This window comes from Xyrauchen texanus, chromosome 48, assembly GCF_025860055.1.
Source record: "Xyrauchen texanus isolate HMW12.3.18 chromosome 48, RBS_HiC_50CHRs, whole genome shotgun sequence".
NCBI classification, from domain to species: Eukaryota; Metazoa; Chordata; class Actinopteri; order Cypriniformes; family Catostomidae; genus Xyrauchen; species Xyrauchen texanus.
The window spans coordinates 19036871-19060186 of NC_068323.1; the positions used below are offsets into that span (position 1 = coordinate 19036871).

Here is a 23316-nt window from a genome sequence, read left to right on the forward strand (position 1 = left end):
GCATTTTGCTAAATCTTCACATAAACGTTTTAACACTGAATTAAGGTATTCGTTAAAAAAAAATGGTAGGGGTGGTTCACACCGAATGCGTACTTTGCTGAAACAGCTAGATGCAGCGCCACAAGTCGACTTTTTAACCCGAGACTGACCACATACACTGGTGGCCAAAAGTTTGTTATAATGTACAGGTTTTGCTCTTATGGAAAGAAATTGTTTCTTTAATTCACCAAAGTGGCATTCAGCTGATCACAATGTAAAGTCAGCACATTAATAACTGGAAAAATTACTACAATTTGAAATTAGTTTTTCAGAACTTCTTAAACTACTTCAAAGAGTTCTCATCAAAAAATCCTCCATGTGCAGCAACGACAGCTTTGCAGATCCTTGTTACTCTAACTGTAAGTTTGTCCAAATACTCAGGTGACATTTCACCCCACACTTCCTGTAGCACTTGCCATAGATGTGACTGTCTTGTTTAGCACTTCTCACGCACCTTACAGTCTAACTGATCCCACAAAAGCTCAATAGGGTTAAGATCCATAACACTCTTTTCTCAGTGGTCACATAGGGTAACCTCCTCATGGTCGCTATAATGTGGTTTGTTCTCGTGGGGCGCATGGTGAATTGAGCATGGATGCCGCGGTGGATGGCGTGAAGCCTCCACACTCAGTATGTCTCAGTGGTAATGTGCTCAACAAGCCACGCAATAAGATGCGTGGGTTGACGGACTCAGGCACAGAGGCTGCTGGGATTCGTCCTCCGCCACCCGGATTGAGGCAAATCACTATGCGACCACAAGGACTTAAAAGCACATTGGGAATTGGGCATGCCAAATTGGGAGAAAAAAGTGGGAAAACATTATGAGAAATTAGTTATCTGCACATGAAAGTGTCCAATAATAGGAAGCTTACTGAGACAAACTGAGTAGTATTTGGTAGGTCAATATGGACAAACTGCCTTATGTAGAAAAAACTGCTTTTTCTTCATCATCTGAAATATATTTGTCAAAACTAATATTAATTTCATCATAAATGTTTTAAAAGTGGAAAAATATCATTTTTGCACCAGCAACATCACCAGAATAAACGGATTGTGAAGGATTGAGAGTGCGGTGGTCATGATTGTCCGCTAGGTGGCAGCAAACAAAACAGAGAACGTACAGAATTACAAATTGACAAAAGAAAATGGATAAATTCTCCTGTATCTTCTCTTGTTTAAATGTAACAGCTCTGTATTTTTAGATATTGAGTAAATATATTTTATGAAATTTCAAGCATTCTTTTGTCCAGGCCAACCATGTCTGGAGTCATGCTGTGTTATCTGTATTGTACTGTGAACTAATATACTCTGTATATACTGTGCTGTGTAGTACTATCCCTCTATAAATGTACTTCTTATGTCTCTTAAGCCTGGGAATGTCAACCATGTGAAGGCAGTTTTAATCCAAGAGAGTGGACCTTACGACGTTGCAATCATATATGTACACCCAACACCACATTTTAGTTCAAGGTTACGGCAGCTGCAGTGTGTGTGTGTGTGTGTGTGTGTGTGTGTGTGTGTGTGTGTGTGTGTGAGTGTGTGTGTGTTTTTTTCCTTTCAGCTCCATGGATTGAGTCTGATATATTATGTGTGTGAGGTTTCACATTGCTACTATATAGCGACAGTGTAACGATCTCGATTCAAGGCCAGAGGCCACCACCACCCTCTGAAAACTAAACCTACAGGTTACATTCATGCATGTGTTTACTGTTCACACATATGTTGTCAGAGAATGAGTGAAAGAGAGTGTAAAGATTTGACTGACAGGGCTTGTTCTTATCCACAGATGTTTTATGGAGAGCGTTATGTACTTGGATTAACAGGTCCTGGGGTCATTCACACAGGACGCTTTCTTGTGTTCCCTCTGCTCTCTTTTTTAATTGTTGGTCATTTAACACTTGCGTCATAGAGACGTCTTTGACCACTCCACTGCATATAGCAGTTTTTTCAGATTGCTTTACAACTCGCTTTTGGTGCCTCCTTGTGGACATGTTGAAAAACACTTTCCACTTTGGCCACTGGGGGCAGTGCTTTTGAATTTCATTAAGAGTTTAGGTCAAGTAAAGTAAACCTCCTGTTTCCGAAGTCACAGTGAGATCAGTCTGTAACTATAGACTTATCGCTTTTCCAAATGAGGACATCTCAAAATGTACCTTAAAGGAGGTTTTCTTTTTTCCTATTTAACTGTGTACAAATTTGTCCCCAAACCACAGCTAAGCAAGTACACACTCACAGTTGCAAGGACTCCAGAGCACCTGTTCTCTTGTGTAATACTCCACCTGCTTGAGGCACCTTCGGACAGACTATATCAACAGCAGATTTTGCTGATCACTGCAAATCTGCTTTACGTTGGAAAGCATACTTAAAATGGAGTATTAAATATGAAACGTCCTAGCTTACCTACTTTCTTGCTGGGCTTTGAGTCCTAATTTGCAAATTAGTGCTTTGCTAGAGCACAATGAGTATGTAGAAAGACATTACACTATACTCTGGGACACACAATGGCATCATAAAATTGGATACCCACTTGACAGAACCCCTTTTCACATACTTCTCCTCTTACACAACGGTTGGTAGGCAATATTCAACAGAATGCACTTATCCACACTTTGAAATAGATTGATAGGAAATAGTTTATCAAATGGCCAGCTTTGCCATACTATTTTCCTCATACTATAACACTCTACAAAAGTAGTGGGCAACAAATGAGATGTCTTTAATACAGTATCTCAGTTGTTTCTTCTAGACAGCAATACGATTATATGAATGGAAGTTTTGGGTTCTTAATGGAATATTCCGGGTTTAATGCAAGTTAAGCTCATTCGACAGCATTTGTGGCATAATGTTTGATAACCACAAATAATTATTTTGATTTGTCCCTCCTTTTCTTAACTTTGTTGCCATGACCACGTACAGCTGTAAAATCGTAAACCCTAAAATGACTGTAAAAACGAAACTTTACAGCTCAAATAATGCACAAATTTTAACAGGAGAATTAATTTAAGTGCTTAATAAATTATGAGTTTCACATTCCTTCCTTTTAAACCCCCCAAAATGGCCCCATTTACTTCCATTGTATGCCTCATTGTAACCTTGAATTTGTTTTGTTTTACTATTTAAGAACCATGATGCTGAATGTGAAAATGGATACCATACATTACCCTGGTGTATATATTAAAGTGCCATGGTAGTACTATCTGAAATCATCACTGTGCCACAGTACTTTTTCTTTCTGACCAGTCACTATCTTTACCTCCCCATTGGGTCCTCTCATCACTCCTCATTTATTAGCATAAGGATAGTCCATTTGTGGATTCATTTTCTGTCTATTTCTGTCTCTTTGTTTCACTCCATCTTTCTTTCTGCCTCTGTTTTTCCCTCTTTCCACAGACCCATCTGTGTGTCTGTATTTGTTTAGGTATTGCTGAGGCAAAGTAATGTAAGAGCACATTAGAAATAGTGAAACACTCATGCACAATGAGAGAACAGAGGGTCATACAGTACAGAAAGGGAGGATCTCAGTCATGTGGTCAAGATCAAGCTACAGTGACAGTATTCTGATATCTGACAGATGGGAAGTGCTGCGTTAAAAGGGAATCCCAGAGAGGAAGACTCTTCAGGACTACTTTTGTTTTACTTTTTCATTAAACATTACCTCAACGCTTTGCCCTTTGCTTAAAATCAGCAAAAAAAAGTTAAAAGGAACAGTTGAAAAATGGAAATTCGGTCATTGTTTATTCACCTGTTCCAAACCTATAAGATTTTGAAGGATACTAATGTTGAAACATGCAAAAAGGTTTCTGTGAGGGTCATATTTATGGGTAAGAGTTAGATTAGGGGATAGAAAATATTGTTAGCTCAGTATAAATACAATAGAAGTCAATGTAGACCCCACCATGATAGAAAACAAAAGAGAGTGAGTGTGTGTGTGTGTGTGTGTGTGTGTGTGTGTGTGTGTGTGTGTGTGTGTGTGTGTGTGTGTGTGTGTGAGCGTGTATTTATCACTTTGTGGGGACCAAATGTCCCCATAAGGATAGTAAAACCCGAAATTTTTGACCTTGTGGGGACATTTTGTCGGTCCCCATGAGGAAAACAGCTTATAAATCATACTAAATTATGTTTTTTGAAAATGTAAAAATGCAGAAGGTTTTCTGTGAGGGTTAGGTTTAGGGGTAGGGTTAGGTTTAGGGGATAGAATATAAAGTTTGTACAGTATAAAAACCATTATGTCTATGGAAAGTCCCCATAAAACATGGAAACACAACGTGTGTGTGTGTGTGTGTGTGTGTGCTTATGCTGTGAGTACTTCACATCAGCTAACTGGGATGACATGACTGAGTTCCCCTTTCAAAGAAAAACTGCGAGAGCTGCAAGATGAGACACACACACACACACACACACACACACACACCAACAAATTATTTATAAAGCACAATTAAAAACAACAAACCGCTGACCAATGTGCTGTACAATTAAATATTATTATGGGGTTTTAACTGATATTTAAAAACAGATAAATAAGGAGCCATTATGTGCTGTTCCAAATCTCTCTCTCTCTCTCTCTCTCTCTATCTCTCTCTCTCTCTCACACACACACACACACACACACTCATTCACCTTCATGTCTATATAAATCCAGAGGCAACATTGTGACCAAAAGTTACAATATATAAAATATACACAATAATAAATGGGCACATGCACAAGCAAACTACACACACACACACACACACACACACACACACACACAGATCCCTGACATTGTCAGAGAGTGCCAAGATGATTGTGGCCCCTGGTCTTGAGTGCCACTAGCAGTGGAAAAACGATAAATTGAGTTCAACAGTGAAAAATATGTGGGATGGTGTATGGGAGATGTATAGATTGTGTATTCCGCGAAATATACTAAAGATACATGAGACCTCCTGTCAGCCTGTACAGTAGATGTATGAGGACACACCTTTCTAATTAACTTCATATACACCCATTACTAACAAACAGGTGCATAAAATCAGGTATACAGACATCTGATCTCAGACAAACACTGTGAATTTAGCAACAGTAGGTCTGTATAAGTTCTGCTGCTGAAATCGGTCTGTATTTACCGAAATTTAAATCCCTGCCCCCATTGGACTAATTTGGAAGTGTTGTTGAAAGTATGGGCTCATTGTGAGAATTTTTTGTTGAAAATAATACAGTACAGTCAACAGGAATGCATATTTGATTAAATTTGCACCCAAACCCAAACCCCAACCCTAAACCTTAATGCCAGCGGAATAAAATGTAATCATGCTGGATCGTATTCACCGCCGTTTACGTATACACAATCACTTCATGTTTCCCACATGACCAGAACCCGTGTCTCGGCATAAATGCAATTGCTTCCTGGTTCCTACGAGACCAAAACCTGCATCTTGGACTGAACAAGATAACTTTCAGGTTTCCATGGGGCTAGTAACTCGATTACTTCCCAGTTTCCACAGGACAAGAATCCATGTCTTTGAGTGAATACAATTATTTCCTGTTTTTCACTGGATCAGAGCTCATGTCTCGTTGTGAACGTGATAACTTCCTGGTTCCTACGGGACCAGAACCCGCATCTTGGAGTGAGCATAATCACATCCTTGTTCTCACGGGACCAAAACCAGTTTCTCAGAGGGGACGCGATCACTTCTTGGTTTATACAAAAACCAAAACCCCTGTTTTGGTGTGAATGTGATTACGTTTTGGTTTCCACAGGAACAGAATCCACATCTCATAGTGAATATAATTATGTCTTGGTTTCCACGGGACCAGAACATTTATCTCGGTGAGAACACAATTACTTCCAGGTTCCCACTGGACCAGAACCTACATTTACTAGGGAATGCAATTCCTTCCTAGTTTCCACAGGACCAGATACACTTGCTGCATCTGAATATCCATACCTCCCTAATTTATGCTAAAAACAGTAGGTAGGACAATGGAGTAGTATGTCCGAATCCTATTCATAAAACAGTAAGTGTGAAATACACGGATGACAAACTATTTCCATTGAGATTCTGAAGTACGAATTGACTGGACACTTTACGATCCCATAATACATCTAGAGCTGAGGAGACTTCACATTCTAAATGTAAAAGAACGGCATTGTACCGCGAGTTGGACTGCCCTTTTCGACTGTAAGTGACATACAGTGTATACCAAGAAATTATTAAATCTGCCACCCAACCCTAAACCTAACCACTAGTAAAAATGTAATCTTAGAGCAAAAATATAACCACAGAATCGTGCTCACATTTGTTTATATGAACGTGATCACTTCCTGGTTCCTACATGGCCAGAACCCGAGTCTCAGTGTAAATGCAATTACTTCCTGGTTACTTCAGGACCAAACCCCGCATCTTGGAGTGAACGCAATTACTCCCTAATTTCCTCGGGACCAGAACAGCATTACTTCCCTACTATACACTTAAAAAAAAAAAATCAAAACAAGTATTTTTGTCTTGTTTTCGTGTAAAATGATCTAAACATTCTTAAAATGTGATTTATTTACTTGCCAAGCAAAATGGCACAAGATATTAGGTCTTGTTTTAAAGAGAAATCTGACAAAATCAAGTGAACTTTAGACTTAAACGAGAAAAAAAAAAACCTGCCAAAGCGGTAAGAAAAATAAACTTTTCCTTTTGAATTAAGTTTATTTTTCTAACCCCACTGACAAACAGCTTTTTCTTCTTCTTCTTGTTTTAAGTGTTTATCTTACTAGATTTGGTTAGATTTCTCTCAAAACAAGACTTAAAATCTTCACGTAAAATAAATCACGCATTAAGAATGTTTGATAATTTTACAGGAAAACAAGACAGACATACTTGTATTGAAAATATTTTCAGTGTACAGTAGTATGCCCAAAACAGTATGCAAATAGGTAGAATGTCCAATCCTCAGTATTCATAACAGTACGCGAGATTTTCTCGGATGCTCTACAATGATGATCTACTATTTCCGGCTTGATACTTTTTCCGAAGTTGGATCGACTGGACACTTTACGATCCCATAATACCTCTGGAGCTGAGAAATCATCATGTTCAAAATGTTGGATGTAAATGAACATCTGTGAACTGTGAGTTGAATTGCTCTTTTCAACTGCAAGTGGTATATACACCAAGGAAGTTATTCCTTGTGCTTAAATGGTGCTTGTTTAACAAAACAAAATCAAACACAGTACATGCTCAGATGCAAGGCCTTATCAAAGCAAACGTGAGAGAAGATGTGTTCATGCTTGAATTTGGCAAATCGGACCACTCTTCCATTCTACTTCTACCTGCTTATAGGCAGAAACTGAAACGGGAAGCACCCACCCTCAAAACGATCCAGTGCTGGTCGGACCAATCAGACTCTGCGCTACAAGACTGTTTTGATCACGCGGACTGGGAGATGTTCCGGTCCGCCTCTGATGATGACATCAAGGTTTACGCTGACAGCATAACGTGTTTCATCAGGAAGTGCGTAGAGGATGTTGTTCCAACCAAATCAATACGGATATACCACAACCAGAAACCATGGGTTAACGGCGAGGTTCGCGCGGCACTCAATGCGCGGTCCTCCACTTTTAATTCTTCTAACACGGAGGAGCGTAAACAAGCCAGTTATGCCCTCCGTAACACTATCAAGGTCAAGGTCAAGTCAAGGTCAAGTGGTTTTTATTGTCGTTTCAACCATATACAGTTAGTACAGTACACAGCAAAACGAGACAACGTTCCTCCAGGACCATGGTGCTACATAAAAACAACAAAGGACCAACACAGGACCACATGAGACAACACAACGAAATAAAATACCTATATAAAATACCTATATGTACCTATATAAAGTGCACGTGCAAACGTGCAAAAAGTACGGGACAGTACAACAAATTTCTGACAATGAACAGGACAATAGACAGTGCAGCGCCGACCAGTACTCAGTAGTGCAAAAAGATGACAGTTTCTAAAAATGTAAACATAACATACTATGAGATAGTGTTCTATGCATATAGCAGTTATTGAGGTAGCAGACAGTTATAAAGTGACAATAATTAAACTGCAACTCAGGACACGTGTGTGTCAAACCAGTCTCTGAGTATTGAGGAGTCTGATGGCTTGGGGGAAGAAGCTGTTACACAGTCTGGCCGTGAGGGCCTGAATGCTTCGGTACCTCTTGCCAGACGGGAGGAGGGTAAAGAGTTTGTGTGAGGGGTGTGTGGGGTCGTCCACAATGCTGGTTGCTTTGCGGATACAGTGTTTTTTGTAAATGTCTTTGATGGAGGGAAGAGAGACCCCAATGATCTTCTCAGCTGTCCTCACTATCCTCTGCAGGGCTTTGTGGTCCGAAACGGTGCAAGTCCCAAACCAGGCAGTGATGCAGCTACTCAGGATGCTCTCAATAGTCCCTCTATAGAATGTAGTGAGGATGGGGGTTGGGAGATGTGCTTTCCTCAGCCTTCGAAGAAAGTAGAGACGCTGCTGGGCTTTCTTGGTGATAGAGCTGGTGTTGAGGGACCAGGTGAGGTTCTCCGCCAAGTGAACACCAAGGAATTTGGTGCTTTTGATGATCTCCACAGAGGAGCCATCGATGTTCAGCGGAGTGTGTTCACCTTGTGCTCTCCTAAAGTCAACAACCATCTCTTTTGTTTTGTCGACATTCAGGGACAGGTTGTTGGCTCTACACCAGTTCGTCAGCCGCTGCACCTCCTCTCTGTATGCTGACTCGTCGTTCTTGCTGATGAGACCCACCACGGTCGTGTCATCGGCGAACTTGATGATGTGATTCGAGCTGTGCATTGCTGCACAGTCATGAGTCAGCAGAGTGAACAGCAGTGGACTGAGCACACGGCCCTGGGGGGCCCCAGTGCTCAGTGTGGTGGTGGTGGAGATGCTGTTCCCGATCCGGACTGACTGAGGTCTCCCAGTCAGGAAGTCCAGGATCCAGTTGCAGAGGGAGGTGTCCAGGCCCAGCAGGTTCAGCTTTCCAATCAGGTGCTGGGGAATGATTGTGTTGAATGCTGAGCTGAAATCTATGAACAGCATTCGAACGTATGAGTCCTTACTGTCTAGGTGGGTGAGGGCCAGATGGAAGGTTGTGGTGATGGCATCGTCCGTTGAACGGTTTGAACGATACGCAAACTGCAGTGGGTCTAGTGAGGGGGGAAGCTGGGTCTTAATCTGCCTCATGACGAGCCTCTCGAAGCACTTCATGATGATGGGTGTAAGTGCGACAGGACGGTAGTCATTGAGGCAGGACACTGAAGACTTCTTTGGTATGGGGATGATGGTGGTGGCCTTGAAGCACGTTGGAACGACGGCACTGCTCAGAGAGATGTTGAAGATGTCGGTAAGAACATCTGCTAGCTGGTCTGCACATCCTCTGAGCACCCTGCCAGGAATGTTGTCTGGTCCAGCAGCCTTCCGTGGGTTGACTCTACGTAGAGTTTTCCTCACATCTGCCGTGGTAAGACAGAGCACCTGGTCGTTGGGAGAAGGGGTGGACTTCCTCGCCATCACGTCGTTCTGCACTTCAAACCGAGCGTAGAAGTTGTTCAGCGCATCTGGAAGGGAGGCATCTTTGTCACAGGCAACTGATGTTGTCCTGTAGTTGGTGGTGGCCTGGATGCCCTGCCACATGCGCCGCGTGTCACAGCTGTCCTGGAAGTGACTGTGGATTCTCTGGGCGTGTGCGTGCTTTGCCTCTCTGATTGCCCGTGACAGTTTGGCCCTAGCTGTTCTTAGGGCTGCCTTATCGCCTGCTCTGAAGGCGGAGTCTCGGGACCTCAGCAGCATGCGCACCTCCGCAGTCATCCACGGCTTCTGGTTGGAGCGTGTGGTGATGGTCTTGGAGAAAGTGACATCATCAATGCACTTGCTGATGTAGCTGGTCACTGATGCTGTGTATTCCTCCAAGTTGGTAGAATCGCCATATGTTGCAGCCTCCCTGAACATGTGCCAGTCAGTACACTCAAAACAGTCCTGAAGAGCAGAGATGGCTCCTGCTGGCCAGGTTTTCACCTGCTTCTGAAGCGGTTTTGTGCATCTGACGAGCGGTCTGTATGCTGGAATTAACATAACAGAGATGTGGTCTGAGTAGCCGAGGTGGGGCGGGGCTCCGCCCGTACGCGCCTGGGATGTTTGTGTAAACAAGATCAAGCCGTTCAGCCCTCTCGTTGCAAAGTCCACATACTGATGGAATTTAGGGAGCACTGTCTTGAGATTTGCATGGTTGAAATCTCCGGCGACAATAAACAGTCCGTCGGGGTGAGCGTTCTGCAGTTCGCTCATAGCCCCATACAGTTCACAGAGCTTTCTTAGCGTTAGCGCTGGGGAATGTAAACTCGGTTATGCAAACAGTGGTGAATTCCGTGGTAGATAAAAAGGTCTGCATCTAACAGTCACAAGCTCCAACAGCGATGAACAGTAACTAGAGACTAGCATAGAGTTCTTGCACCATTCCGTGTTGATGTAAACACACAAGCCACCACCGCGAGTCTTACCGCAGAGAGCTGTATTTCTGTCGGCACGAAACGAGGCGAGCCCGTCTAGCTGAATGGCGGCATCCGGAACTCTGTCGCTGAGCCATGTCTCCGTGAAAACAAAGACGCAGCAGTCTCTAAACTCACGCTGCGTAGCCTGCTGGAGTTGGATATAGTCCAGTTTATTGTCCAGGAGCAAACATTTGAGAGCAGGATAGACGGAGAGCCGGCCGGCTAGGGTTTGTTTTAGCCTAGCATGGACCCCCGCCCTCTTTCAGCGCTTCGCTCTCGCACACCGCTTATGACGCCCTCTCCCCGGCCACGGGCATCAGTCGACGCCGAGGGCTGGAGGCCTGGTCTCCGCAGCAAGCCGAGTACGCGTAGCGCCTCCTGCAGGTCATCATGCAGCTTGGTTTTTGCATGAGTCTTATATTTCAGTAGTGTCTGGCGATGGTAGACACGAACACCGGTTGCTCCGATGTCCATGTGTTGCAAAAGTCGGGCTTTTTTAACAAAAATAGCACCATTGTGGATCCGGAGTGGCCGCTGCATGCTACCGCGCCACCATCTTGGATTTCCTGGAAATCAGTGCAGCCAAACGCCAGTACAGGCACAAACTTGAAGGTCAGTTCAACACCACTGACTCTAGAAGTATGTGGCAGGGAATTAATACCATCACGGACTACAAACGGAATAAAGACTCCGCCGTGAACACTGCTGCATCTCTCCCGGACGAACTTAATACATTTTATGCTCGTTTTGAGGACAACACCACCGCCCTCGTGGAGAGAGCACTCGCGGCTGACGCTACAGAGGTTGATTCACTCTCTGTCTCTGTTGTGGATGTAACCCGATCCTTCCGACGGGTGAACATCCGTAAAGCCGTGGGTCCAGACAGCATTCCGGGCCGCATCATCAGAGGGTGCGCGAATCAACTGGCTGGTGTTTTTACGGACATTTTCAATCTGTCCCTCTCCCTGTCTGTAGTCCCCACATGCTTTAAAACATCAACCATTGTGCCTGTACCGAATCAAGCCACAATCACTTGCTTAAATGACTAGCGTCCTGTTGCTCTGACCCCCATCATCAGCAAATGCTTTGAGAGGTTAATCAGAGATTACATCTGCTCTGTTCTGCCCCCCTCTTTGGACCCATTGCAGTTTGCCTACCGCAACAACCGCTCCACTGACGATGCCATTGCATCTACACTACACACTGCTCTCTCCCACCTGGAAAAAAGGAACACATATGTGAGAATGCTGTTTGTAGACTGCAGCTCAGCATTCAACACCATAGTGCCCTCCAAGCTTGATATGAAACTCCGGGCTCTGGGCTTAAACAGCTCGCTGTGCAGCTGGATCCTGGATTTCCTGTCAGGCAGACGTCAGGTGGTTAGAATGGCCAGCAACATCTCCTCATCACTGACCCTCAACACTGGAGCCCCGCAGGGCTGTGTTCTCAGCCCACTCCTGTATTCCCTGTACACACATGACTGTGTGGCAACACATAGCTCCAATGCCATCATTAAGTTTGCTGACGATATGACGGTGGTAGGTCTGATCACTGACAATGATGAAAGAGCCTACAGAGAGGAGGTGCACACTCTGACACGCTGGTGTCAGGAGCACAACCTCTCCCTCAACGTCAGTAAAACCAAGGAGCTTGTGGTGGACTTCAGGAGGAAAGACGGAGAACACAGCCCCATCACCATCAATGGAGCACCGGTAGAGAGAGTCAGCAGTTTCAAGTTCCTCGGTGTCCACATTACTGAGGAACTCACATGGTCCGTCCACACTGAGGCCGTTGTGAAGAAGACTCACCAGCGCCTCTTCTTCCTGAGACGGCTGAGGAAGTTTGGAATGAACCACCACATCCTCACACAGTTCTACACCAGCACTGTAGAGAGCATCCTGACTGGCTGCATCACCGCCTGGTATGGCAATAGCACTGCCCACAACTGCAAAGCCCTGCAAAGGGTGGTGATGAATTAAAACAATAACTTCAAGCCAGGCCCTATCAACCCAACATCAGTGTCTGACCTCACTCATGCTCTTCTGTCTGAATGAGAGCAAACATCTAGTGGAAAGCCAGAAGAGTGACCGTGTTGTGCCAAGGAATTTGAAATGAAATGCTGAATAGATGGGTGTGGTGTTTGGGTGTCAACTTACTGTAATGGTGACCACTAGGCTTGCCATGTATTTTAATTATTCTCTGCCTGGCTTGTGTTTGATAATGGGTTTTGTAGTTCTTTTCATTATATTTGTTTCATTGGTTCTTATGATTATTAGTCCCAGGTATTCCTTGTTTTCTCATTAGGTCCTTGTGTATTTAATCCCTGTGTTTTTCTCTGTTCATTGTCAGTTCTTTTTTTCTCTCTCCCCTTTTCTCCCCAATTTGGAATGCCCAATGTGCTTTAAGTGCTTGTGGTGGCGTGGTGACTCGCTTCAATCTGGGTTCGAACTCGCTTCAATTTAGCAGTTCTGAAGTCTTGCCCAGGTTCTCAATTGAGGAGATATTGCGCTATCATTTTGGACTCAACAAGCCTGTGAAAACCTGTCTACCAGGAGGCAGATGTGATGTGATCACATTCTCCCCTTACACTGTGGGGTATGGCAGTAATCCCATGCCACTGCCAGCGCCAACGTCTGCCACGGTCAAAGAGGAAGTTGCCGAAGCCTCGTCCGTCCCAGAGCCATCGTCCAAGTGCCAGCGTCCTCAGCCATGGAGTCCTGAAGAGTAGGAGGAGGAGATGGGCTCCTGCTCTAAAGTCACTGCCTGCTCTCATAGCCACGGAGGTTGTTCCTCTGCAACTGCCAGTGTTCACGGCCACGGAGGTCATTCCCCTGCCATTACCAGCACTCCCGGCCATGGAAGCCATTTCCCCAGTTGCTGCCAGCACTCCTGGCCACGTACGTAGGCCATTTCCCCAGTCACTGCCAGCACTCTCGGCCATGTAGGCCGTTTCCCCAGTCGCTGCCAGAGCTCCTGGCCACAGAGGCTGTTCCCCAGTCACTGCCAGTGCTCCAGGCCATGGTAGCTGTTTCCCCAGTCGCTGCCAGCACTCCCGGCCACAGAGGCTGTTTCCCCAGTCACTGCCAGTACTCTCGGCCACGGAGAATGTTGACAAGCCTGTCCAGTTCCCTGAGGCTGTCAACGATCCTGTCCAGTTCCCTGAGGCTGTCGATGATCCCGTCCAGTTCCCTGAGGCTGTCGACAATTCTTTACAGTCCTCTGTGACCATTGACAATCCTGTCCAGTCCCCTGTGACCATTGATGATCCTGTCCAGTCCCCAGCAGCCTTCGACCAGTCTATTGCTCAGTCCAGTGGCCAGAACATGTCAGACAAAAGCTATCAGTCTGTTCCGTGCCCTGCGGCTCTGTCCTCCTCTAGATATTCTCACTTCTGAGCTCTCTTATTCCCCTGTTGCCTGGACTTTGCCAACTTCTAATGGCCATCTGCTGGGTTACCAGTGGTCATCTGCTTCTCCACAATGTCCGCCTTTCTCTCCTGGCTGTCTGGCTGGTCCACCCTGGTCTCCTGGTCTTCTGCCTTTGCTTCCTTGGTCTCCTGGCCATCCGCCTGATCTGCCCTGGTCTCCTTGCTCCCCTGGCCATCCACCTGGTCCATCCTGGTCTCCTGGCCATTCGCCTGATCTGCCCTGGTCTCCTGGCCATCCGCCTGGTCTGCCCTGGTCTCCGGGCCCTCCATTGGCTACGCCTTGGGCTCCTGGTCCATGTCCATCTCCAGGCTATCCGCTCACTCCACCCTGGTCTCCTGGTTCACGTCGGTCTCCGGTCCCTCCACCCACTCCGCCTTGGCCATCTTGCCTGCCAGCCGTCTCTCCGGATTCACCCATGGCCTTCAGCTCCTCTCGTTCCCCTCCTGTGCTCTCCTGAACTGCCAGCTCCATAATCTCCTGCTCCTCCCATTAACTATTATTTGTGCATTATATGTGTTCAGGAGCCCCTCCTTAGATGGGGGTGTCTGTAATGGTTACCCTGGTGACCACTAGATTACCACTAGGGGTCACCATGTAAGTTTATTGTTCTCTGCCTGTCTTGTGTTTGATTATGGGTATTGTAGTTCTTTTCATTGTCTTTGTTTCATTGGTTCTTATGATTATTTGTCCCAGGTGTTCCTTGTTTTCTCATTAGGTCCTTGTGTATTTAATCCCTGTGTTTTTCTCTGTTCATTGTCAGTTCTTAAACTTTCATGGCTGTAGTGGTTTGTTCTGTTATCGTGTTTTTAGTTTCTACTGTTTATTTTTCTTGAGTTTATGTTAAAAAGCCTGCACTTAGATCCTCTTTCTCTCATCTTGTTCCTGCAAACATTACATATACTTTGGGCCATGTAGTGTATTGATCTCCAAAGAGGAAAAGAAGGTGATGGAGAAATGCTAGAATAGACTATAGAAAGTCTCTAGTGATTTATAGGACATCTGAAACCCAGCTGTTTTGATACAGACCCTCTTATTAACATAGTGTCACTTTAATGGGGGATCACGCAGGGTGTATAGCTGCCATGCACTGGTGTTGTATGTAAACATATGGAAGAAGGTTCTCCCTGTCTTTAATCAAGTGTCTTGAGTGTACATCAGTGAAACCCATCACTGCTCTTTTTGGCGGATGCAGATGGCCCAATACACTATCAGTCAGTCTTTTGACAAAGTTATTTCAGCAGCTGGACTTAAGTTGAGTTTTTTGGCTTTTAGTCCAGGTCTATTGGCTTTGAGGTCGTTTATATGCTGGTGCACTCCTGAAAGATGACTAAATTAACTTCAGACTTTCCTTTCCGAGAAAAAGGACAAAAAATATTGATGACTTATCTTGCACTACACATATTTTTGTCCAATCTAATGCTCTCTAGAATGAGAATGTCCCTCCCCCTAATACCACCTGTAACCGAAAAGCAAGTAGGAAATGTTGGTTCATTGCTGTGATGTCACTAAAGCATATTGGCTATTCAGTATGTCCTGCCCAAACTTCTTGGGACTTTCAATGGGAATAAGTCAACACAGATAATAATTCTGGGCTCGTTAAGTGATTTCATAGGGTCTTTAAACAGGATTATAAAAAGTCAACCCAGTCTCATGACAAGTAATAACAGTATGAGATGACAAAAGTGGCTTTGACTCTATTTTTCAGGATTTTTCCTGAGCTTAACCCCAGCCTAAACATAAATCTAACAATAAAGTGTAACCCCTTACCCAACCCCTAAATCTTATAAGTGTTACATAGGAGGCCAGCCTAAATTTGATGGCTTTATTGTATTGATTTGAAATTATGTTGGTTGATTGGTGGGTCTCTATGGGAATAAATGTCAAACCTTGTTGAAGGATATCTTACGATTTTGCCATCTTGTAAGAGGTATTATGAGTTGTCATGAGACTATGTTGCAAAACGTGTACAGCTGGAAAACCACACAAAATAACAGCCAGTTTTGCTTGGAAGAGCTTCTCTCGTGGAGTCCTGAATGAGCAACAGGCGTCAAACTTTTACTTACAAATGCTTTAAATTTTGGGTTGTTTTGGACGCCTTTGGGAGATTATGTAAGAATCACATCAAATACTTATATGATTCTTTTGCACCCATTTTAAGCTTTAAAGTGAGGCACAATTTACTCCTTAAGACGGCCTGCAAAATTCATTAAAACTTCTCCTTTTGTGTATCGCATTAGAAAGAAAGTCATATAGGTTTAGAATAGCATGAGGGGTGTGTATATTACTGCAAGTTTTGCTGGATTCCTCTGCTCCATGGGTGTGTAAATTATGACATAATTTGAATTTTTGTGTGAACTTACTAACCCTTTAACACTGAAAAGTGAGAGCAAGACAGAAGATTTACTGTGATGTCACAAGAAGTCAAAGGAGGCCTGATTATTAATAGTAGCATTTGATTTGTTAGTGCCACCAAGAAAGTGATATCACACACACACACACACACACACACACACACACACACACACACACACACACACACACACACACACACACACACACACACACATACACACACACTTCTTCATTCTCCTGCGTTTAGCGTTATGACCCTGTCTCTCCTAAAATAGACAAAGGGTCAGCCAGAGTATATAAGATGCCCGGTGGACCCCCATCTCTCACCTCTCTCTCGCTTTCTCTCTCTCTCTCTGTTATTCTCACACTCTCTCATCCCTCTCTTTCTGCTAGCTTTCCCTTCACACAGGTAAGAATATAGTTTAGACAGTGGCAGGTGATTTTCATTCATCTTGGTATTATAGCATTGTGCCCAGAGGAAAATGTTGTCTATTAAATGTTTGTAAATTAGTAGGTATCAACATTGCTTGCAGGTGTTTCTCATGAAATTCCTCAAGAAAATAAATTGACATGATAAAATTGTTGATATACAGTAAGAAAATAGAGTTATTACATGAATGTGAAAAGCAAAGCTAATTTGGTTTTGGTAAGTTTTAATGAGAATGATTGAGTTCATATTGAGATCTATGGCTTTTGATGGCAGACTTTGGTATCTCAGGCAAACCGAGCACTTGTTTGAGTTCTCAATACTCTATAGAGTCTTTTCCTCAGGAGAAACATCTGAGAGAATGTGACGTGACAGATGTGAGGCATTAAAGAGATCTCATTTATTTGTTTCACATATCCTGACATCTTTGAACGTAATTATACCATGTGTGTGTTTTTGTTTGGAAACTACATTTTCACCTTCAAAGTCATCGTTTTCCAAGTATGTGATGATAGAGAGCGTTTTCGAAACGTTCCATTTTTGGTGGAGGAAAACAGGTTGCTAATGCACTGTAACTCTTAAACTATTTGTCATAGTAGTTTTTGTTGGCGATGTTGTTGCGACAGCTGCATAAATAGTTTTCTGTGATTTATAGCGTTGCATAGCAGCCGTTAACACCTGCTGCTCAATGAAGTATTGGTATGAAAACATGATCTTTAACCGTTATATCATATATTTTTTATGTCTGCACTTTCCAGTTGTCAAGAGCTTATCAAGTTGTACAAATACAAATTTTGTTCCGGCAAAGAGTTCTGGCAAACTTGCTTCAAATTATACAAAAATATATATTATTTTTAATAATGTTTACTCATTATTTTCAAATGAAATGAGCTTTGCAGCAAACTCTTCATTGTCGCCAAATGTTTGCTGCAGGTTCAACACTACTGGTGAAGAACTGCAAACTTCTAGAAAATATTTGCTGTGAATCACAAGCTCACTTGCATAGGAAAAAATAATGAGTTGCAAATTTGCATAAAGTTTGTCAGAAATGTAAATTTTTTTGTAATTAAGGATTAATATTCATAAATGAACCTGTAGTGTGAAGATCGGTTTAAAATCTGGCTTTATCAACAAGGCTCTAACTGGCTGCTGCAGATGTGGTCATACATTGTGTTTTGTGAGTCAAACGATTTCTATAAAATGTCACCTCACTTTATAATCTGTGATCTCACGCCCTCACACACAAATAGTCCAAACTACAGAAGGATAGAGATTTTCAAGAGGGCAAACACATTCTTCTCAGAAGGCCTTTCTGCCCAACCCAACACACTTGGATGAAACATACCTCACTGAAATAGACAAACATACAAACACATACACAGCTGTCATGCCTTATGCATGCCACCTTTGCAGTGTGTTAATACTGTAACGTTATTTGCGGGTGAGTGGAACTCTTGCAATCATAAGTTGATATTTCATTGTTGGTTAGTGTTCATTACAGCAGTTGCCTGAGTTTGGACACTAATGGGTTTATCAGTAACCTGATACAGCAGCAGGAGGATTTCGTTCAACACCTTGAACATGAATTGCCATTTGCCATTTTAATATTAACTGGCACTTGATAAATTAAATCCTTTAATAATAATTTGTTGCTAATATGCTTCTCAGAATCAATACTAGCGATATCATTTTTAAACCACAATTATGAAAAGTATTTAAGCAATTCAAATATTTTTCCCTAATACTGCAAGTGATTTAGGCTTTTTTATTTTTATTTTAAGCCCTACTGCGGTAAGCAATTTAAGTAATTTTTCTATTTTTAAGCACCTAATTCTATAAGCGATGGTAACATGTGCATGTAAAATGGCTAGAAATAGCATTTTAGCTTAGCATAAAGCTAACTATTTACACAAGGTTTATTTCTATTTCTTCTGCTCCAATCTTACTTCTCTGTCTGCTCGTATGAATGTAACACATCATAAGAAAGTGTTTCACCCTAACACTGTGAACGATTGTGTTTTTTATGCAAATATAATTTTTTTTTTTTTAGATAAACACAATCCAAAATCTCACAAGACTTCAACTGCATATGTTTGTGTTTAAAAGAGTGTGTAATGTGGTGTACAGTGTATGCAATTATACTCACCTGAAGGATTATTAGGAACACCTGTTCAATTTCTCATAAATGCAATTATCTAATCAACCAATCACATGGCAGTTGCTTCAATGCATTTAGGGGTGTGGTCCTGGTCAAGACAATCTCCTGAACTCCAAACTGAATGTCAGAATGGGAAAGAAAGGTGATTTAAGCAATTTTGAGCGTGGCATGGTTGTTGGTGCCAGACGGGCCGGTCTGAGTATTTCACAATCTGCTCAGTTACTGGGATTTTCACCCACAACCATTTCTAGGGTTTACAAAGAATGGTGTGAAAAGGGAAAAACATCCAGTATGCGGCAGTCCTGTGGGCGAAACTGCCTTGTTGATGCTAGAGGTCAGAGGAGAATGGGCCGACTGATTCAAGCTGATAGAAGAGCAACTTTGCCTGAAATAACCACTCGTTACAACCGAGGTAACAAAGCATTTGTGAAGCCACAACACGCACAACCTTGAGGCGGATGGGCTACAACAGCAGAAGACCGCATCGGGTACCACTCATCTCCACTACAAATAGGAAAAAGAGGCTACAATTTGCAAGAGCTCACCAAAATTGGACAGTTGAAGACAGGAAAAATGTTGCCTGGTCTGATGAGTCTCGATTTCTGTTGAGACATTCAGATGGTAGAGTCAGAATTTGGCGTAAACAGAATGAGAATATGGATCCATCATGCCTTGTTACCACTGTGCAGGCTGGTGGTGGTGGTGTAATGGTGTGGGGGATGTTTTCTTGGCACACTTTAGGCCCCTTAGTGCCAATTGGGCATCGTTTAAATGCCACGGCCTACCTGAGCATTGTTTCTGACCATGTCCATCCCTTTATGGCCACCATGTACCCATCCTCTGATGGCTACTTCCAGCAGGATAATGCACCATGTCACAAAGCTCGAATCATTTCAAATTGGTTTCTTGAACATGACAATGAGTTCACTGTACTAAAATGGCCCCCACAGTCACCAGATCTCAACCCAATAGAGCATCTTTGGGATGTGGTGGAACGGGAGCTTCGTGCTCTGGATGTGCATCCCACAAATCTCCATCAACTGCAAGATGCTATCCTATCAATATGGGCCAACATTTCTAAAGAATGCTTTCAGCACCTTGTTGAATCAATGCCACGTAGAATTAAGGCAGTTCTGAAGGTGAAAGGGGGTCAAACACAGTATTAGTATGGTGTTCCTAATAATCCTTTAGGTGAGTGTACATGAATGGCACTGTAAAATGCCAAAGATTAAATGGCAGTTTTTCAGTCTGAAGCCCTGCTCAAAGCACACTGAGACATTTGTGTTGATTCATACACACGTGACGATTTTGGCATCCCTTCTGTTTGTTTCAGTCATTAGTACCTAATATTTCTCTTTCTCTCTCTCTCTGGCTTGACCAGCTGTCAAGATGGCCATGAAAGACCTTTTGAAAGATGACAATATCAAGAAAGCCATTGATCAATTTAAAGGTAAGCTCAGTAGTGGTCTTAGAAAAGTGAGAAAACAATTGTTGGAATGGAATGTTTTATTTGAAGAGTGTTCCAGGTTCAAATTGATTAGCAAAGACAGTAACAGTTTGCACTGTATTTTAGAGCTCCTTGGTAATAATTTGGACTCGTTCCTCAATTTGTTTAATAAAAAATTTAATAAATTATTATTGAATAATTAATTCAATCATAGTCTATGGGGCAAAGCATTCTGGGGGATCTAAAGCAGAAATGTGCATCTTGTATAATATAAGTACTTATATTACTGTAATAATTCTGTACAGAAATGTTTGTTATGTGAACACATTTTCAAAATGGCCCTTTTAGCAGTGGGACTATATATTAAATTATTATAGTTAGTGCCAAGAACATTCTATTATTACAGAAATTAAAGAGGAAAAAAAAAAACAATGAAAAAGAAAGAAAATTCAAGAAGAATTGAACCATCTGAATCAAATGATGTTGGGTAATATTGATAAATCTTAATAATAGAGATAAGTGGATATTCCAATTCCCAATTAAAAAGCACTTTAGATTAGGGAAACACATTCTGCTTAAATAAAGTTATAAATTCATTACTATGGGGAAATATCTAGGGTAACTATACTTTAATAGTAAATGATCTACAGAGGCCTGTATCTTAATCTACTATTAATCAACTTATCAGATATTTCACATCTTACCATATGTTCTACTACAATAATCAGTCATTTGTCTTTTTAAAATGTCATGTAAACATTTTAGTACAAATGTAATCTTAACATTACAATTTTTGCAAAGTTAGATTAACAGGCCAAGATAATGTGTGCACATTAACTGAAAACACAACTGGCCTTGCTGTACCGATCTTAAGACTAACACACTTACATTGCATTTTAAAACATGAATTGATTTATCCAGACTGAAATCAATCTTTTAAAGTGCATGTAAATGTACAAACAGATTCTGTCTACTGAGATGAACTTGTATTGAACATGAAACATTCTTTTAAGCACTGTGTCGCACTGAAATGTAATCAGCAATTATAGTGTGTGTATTTCTCATAAACAGCTGAGGACAGCTTTGACCATAAGACGTTCTTTGATGTGATTGGGCTGAAGGCTCTGTCTGCTGAGAACGTGAAGATGGTCTTTAAAGCTCTCGACGTGGACGCCAGCGGTTTCATTGAGGAGGAGGAGCTAAAGTAAGAGACATTCTAGAGTAACCCTAACCTAAGCCTAACCCACACTTAATAGATTACATCCTAATGTGATTTAGCCTATTTTATGTATTTTATAGGTACAATTAGTTTTATGTTGCTCGTCTTTCGTATCGTGGCAGTTTCTTGGTGAAATGAACACTAGAGGCGCTACAACAACGAGTTTAATTCACTATAACATAAATCGTGAGTAAAATAGTCCATAAATACATCATTTTAGCTGTGTTCAAAAAACTTTTATAATACTGCATGGCAATTTACTCACTGAACACTAGCACACCTGTACAACTACTTATTCATGCGATTATCTAATCAGCCAATCGTGTGGCAGCAGTGCAATGCATAAAATCATCCAGATACAGGTCAGGAGCTTCAGTTATTGTTCACATCAACCATCAGAATGGGGAAAAGTGACTGATATTAGGGTGTTGCTTTCTATTAGAAACTCGAGGTAAGTCAGCCTCTTTCTCTAGCCTTGAAAGTCTCTGCCCATCTCGAGTTGCACTGCTGGCACACGATTGGTTGATTAGATAATCACATGAATTAGTAGGTGTACAGGTGTACCTAGTAAAGTGCTCGGTGAGTGTACATTTTAACATTTACATTACATATCCAACAACATTCACAAGCTTATTCAAGTGCGGTAGCTCAACTGATGGAGCGTTGAACTAAATGACATGGATGCTTCAGCAATTGCATTTTTTATCTAGCATTTGCTTTTATGACACTAGGGATTATGTTTAGGTTTAAGGTTTTGGGTAGGGATGTTGGTTTTGTTTATTTTAAAACCTCCTCTGTTTAGGTGAACATCTAACTCACTTTCAGCGCCTCTCAGTGGACATTTCACCTCGGAAATGCCGCAATACATGTAATGAACCAAATATTTTCATTTAGCAAAAATGTACCAAAGTCACATCATTTTCATGAGATGTCACAGCTCAGGAACAACTCGGGAACACATGCCACATGTAACACTTGGTTTTAGTTTATTCTAGTGTATTGCCAACAAATCTGAAAATATGGCAATATAACGTAATATTGAATCACACAGGGTTGCATTGTAGCATCAGCTCTGTTGCGCCAACTGTCCCAAACTAAAATCATAGCCCATCTTTGCTATTCACATAAAATCCTTTGTGCAAGATCCATAAATTAGTTTATTATTCTTGTGATGTTTGGCCCATTTTCATTCTGTCTTTATTAACATTCAGCAAACTAAAGAAATCACTAAACAGTGCAGGGTGCAGGTCTGAACACTTAAATTAAGACTTGTAGTCTACCCAAAGGAAGTAAAAAAAAAAGTTGGGGGAACTTAAATAATTGTAACTTTTTTTATATATTTAAGTGTACTTAAAAATGTTTTGTTAACTTGGTAAGATGATGTTTGTGCAACTACTCTGGGTCTCAGAAAAGACAACAACAGGGTTATGCACTATGAACCTCGGATTACAGTCTGTACATTTCCGAAATTCCTATCTTGAAGTCATTCTATAACTCGCACTCTCAAGCGATGCACAGTTGTCAACAGTTTTATTTGTAAGCAAGCTGTTGTTTATTTCCATGGGTTGCCAGATTTTTGTTAACCCAACTCTTTGTTTTCATCGTCAGGTTTGTGCTAAAGGGTTTTTCTGCAGATGGCAGAGATCTTACCGATAAGGAGACCAAAGCATTCCTCGCTGCCGCCGACAAGGATGGAGATGGAAAAATTGGCATAGATGGTAAAACAACTAGCATGCTCAAAGGAACAGTTCTCCCAA

The 23316-nt window shown here is 42.2% G+C and overlaps 1 protein-coding gene across 2 annotated transcripts in view; it reads left to right on the forward strand.

Moving 5' to 3' along the window:
- The window catches only part of LOC127639702 (parvalbumin-7), a 44489-nt gene that overhangs the window by 19696 nt on the left and 1477 nt on the right, over nucleotides 1–23316 (forward strand). Inside the window, exons 1-4 of one of the 2 annotated variants that reach the window (XM_052121867.1) lie at nucleotides 16620–16717; nucleotides 20275–20343; nucleotides 21412–21544; nucleotides 23168–23277. In XM_052121867.1, the coding sequence (XP_051977827.1) occupies nucleotides 20283–20343; nucleotides 21412–21544; nucleotides 23168–23277 (304 nt within the window). In that variant the 5' untranslated portion in view covers nucleotides 16620–16717; nucleotides 20275–20282. Of the gene's footprint in view, nucleotides 1–16619; nucleotides 16718–20274; nucleotides 20344–21411; nucleotides 21545–23167; nucleotides 23278–23316 lie in introns of those variants that run through there. The other variant, XM_052121868.1, reaches the window with a different exon arrangement.